Source organism: Phytophthora parasitica (assembly GCF_000247585.1).
Source record: "Phytophthora parasitica INRA-310 unplaced genomic scaffold supercont2.3, whole genome shotgun sequence".
In the NCBI taxonomy this organism is placed as follows: Eukaryota; Oomycota; class Peronosporomycetes; order Peronosporales; family Peronosporaceae; genus Phytophthora; species Phytophthora nicotianae.
In genome coordinates, this window is record NW_008648989.1 from 2,254,568 (window position 1) to 2,257,072 (window position 2,505).

A 2,505-nucleotide genomic window follows, 5' to 3' on the forward strand; every position below is an offset into this window, starting at 1 on the left:
ATTTTTTTATCGTTATATTAATAATAGTAGCTGTGCATGTTATACCTAATCAAATGGAATTAAGAGGCTTCTCGTTGGGGAGTTCCCACAAGCTGGTTGTTCTACTATATCAATTTTTTTTCTTTTTTTTTCCATACGCGTAGTTACCAGATGATACTATGGGCCTTTCTTTAGTATACGTAAAACTCTTTTGGGTCTGTGGCCCCGTTATAGGGATGACGCTGTAAATGGAGTTGGGATATGGTGCTGAATATAATAAAATGTTGGCGGAACAGCTTTCTTATTTAGCTTTTCTCGACATAGTATTCCAATCATATTGTCAATTGTTATTCATTGTTTGTTTTAGTTTTGGTTCTCCAACCTCACCTGGGGTAAAAGTCTGCTGAGTTAACTTTGTAACGTGAAAAGTGTATTTCCAGCAAAGTCGAAGACGGTCTAGTTGGAATGTGCTTATTGTTAGTAGCAAACACCCGACTTGCCCATAGTTTTTCCCACCGGTGGAGATGTTAATCAGAAAAGCACACGAATCGTGTTTGCAGGACTACTTCGTACAAAGCTGTTCGCTAGCACATGCAGCCACCTGTGTCTCTTTTACGAACCGGCTCGGGCAACCAGAGAGAGAGAGAGAGAGAGAGAGAGAGAGAGAGGGAGGGAGGAAAGAGATTAAGGGGTAAAAGACAGTGAAGAGCAAAAAATAATAAGGCTAAGCAATATATTGCATATTACATATTTCATAATGTATTTTTACTGGAAATATTTTTTCAGCGTATTAGCAACTTATTGTTATGCTTTTGACAAAAACTACCTTTTCCCAGGTTCACTTGATCCGATTATACAAATAAAAATACGTCATACGGATTTTACTCAATCGCATATCTGTATTTGCAATGGTACAGCGGTACACGAAGCTAGAACCGGCCCTCAACTCTCTGGGCCATGGTACCCTAGTAGAGTACGGAATCCAGACTCTATTGCTCCAAAAAAACCAAGTCGGGACAAGCTCACGAACTTTTAGAAGTTCTTGACGATTTTGAGGGGGTCACCAAGACTCTACAGCGCTCTACCCAGACACTCTCTGGGGTTCGTCGACTTTTCGACCTGGTGTGTCAACGGTACCCCCAGCTGAAGCCTCGCCTGTCCCCAACGGCTACCATCGTCAACTACGTGGCGCTGGAGACAGGGTTGGTCAAACTTCAGAGGAAGGGGCAGCTCTCTGCTGGAGAGCGCGTTGCATGCGCTGATTTCCGGCGCACTGGTCGAGACGTGACGGAGGAGATGTCTTCAACGCAGGCTGCACAGCTGTCGCTTGTTCAACAGGCCTTTAAGAAACGCAAAGTCTCGAAGCGCTCCTTGTATGACGACGTGGCGTTCATACCGCCCACCTCGAACGAGTGTGAAAGGTTCTTTTCGTCGGTGAAGCTCGTGTACCCCGACCTCCGGAGTGCTTCTAAGCTTGAGGTACTAATGTTTCTTATGTACAACCGCGATTTGTGGGATGTGTACACAGTTGAGTCGGTTAGACTGTAAGAAGCGCATACGCGCTCCAATAATGCAAAGTTATTGCATTATTCATTCTATGCTGTCTTCTGAGCTCATTAATATTACTACGGGATATTACCTTTCACTGGTAAAAGAGACTTATTATCTTTAATGCCTTGAGCTGGTGCCTATACTCTAGATCGGATTTATTCTTCTAGTTTAACCTCCTCCCTCCTACATTAGATACGCAGCCTGCCGGTGATTTCCTAACCACCGACGGGGCACAACGAGACGGGTATAGTGGAATCGTTGACCAAATCCGGCGCAGAGGCATCCTAACAGCGGACCTACTACCGCAGTGATTCTCAGCGGGTATCACGGCCGCCACGAAGTTCACTTCTTAGGTCTGGGCCTCGCCGACAACACGTGGAACGAAAAATAACGTGCATTGGAATGGAACTGAGCAAGGGTCGGCGTTAACACCTAAAAGACCCTCTCTTGCTGCGGGATCCTAATGAAACTCGCCGGGCTTACTCTCGCGGTGAAGAGTCGACTCCCTGTCCTCCCTTGCTCATTAACGGCGGCGGAGGGGGGGGGGGGGCTCAAGGGTGACAATCGCCGCACTTGCTGTAGGTCTTCAAAACGCCGCATACAACAACTGGGGCTTAGTCTGCTCAGGTTCGGTCTGGTTACCCTCACTGCCCGGACTTGTTCCTCGTCCTGAACGCAAGGCCCATTGCCAACCACGAAACGAGGGTCCGGATGCGGTAACTAGTGTGCTGCCATTTATTCATGTAGGGTCTCCCAATCCACACCGAAGAATCTCCTACCAGCTCCTGGTTGTGGGGCCCCGTTGCCCAATTATGAGCGGAAGCCAATTTTCTTGTGACTGCAGATTGCGAACTCGGGCTCGCGGACAGTCCGAATGGAGCGCTGGCATCACTCCTTTCTCGCTCACAGCCAACGCCAGTGTGGCGTTAGATGACAATAAACTTTTGACTTCTTCATCATTTAAAGACGTGAACG

At 47.3% G+C, this 2,505-nt stretch overlaps 1 protein-coding gene across 1 annotated transcript; it reads left to right on the top strand.

Annotated features, from left to right (window-relative positions):
* Positions 1-887: 887 nt before the first annotated feature.
* PPTG_01875 (hypothetical protein) lies at positions 888-1,527 on the top strand (the record flags this gene model as incomplete). The annotated part of the gene is made up of 2 exons (XM_008895269.1): positions 888-939; positions 1,016-1,527. The coding sequence occupies 2 exons, from the start codon at positions 888-890 to the stop codon at positions 1,525-1,527; spliced, it is 564 nt and encodes a 187-aa protein (XP_008893517.1).
* Between the last annotated feature and the right edge of the window lie 978 nt (positions 1,528-2,505).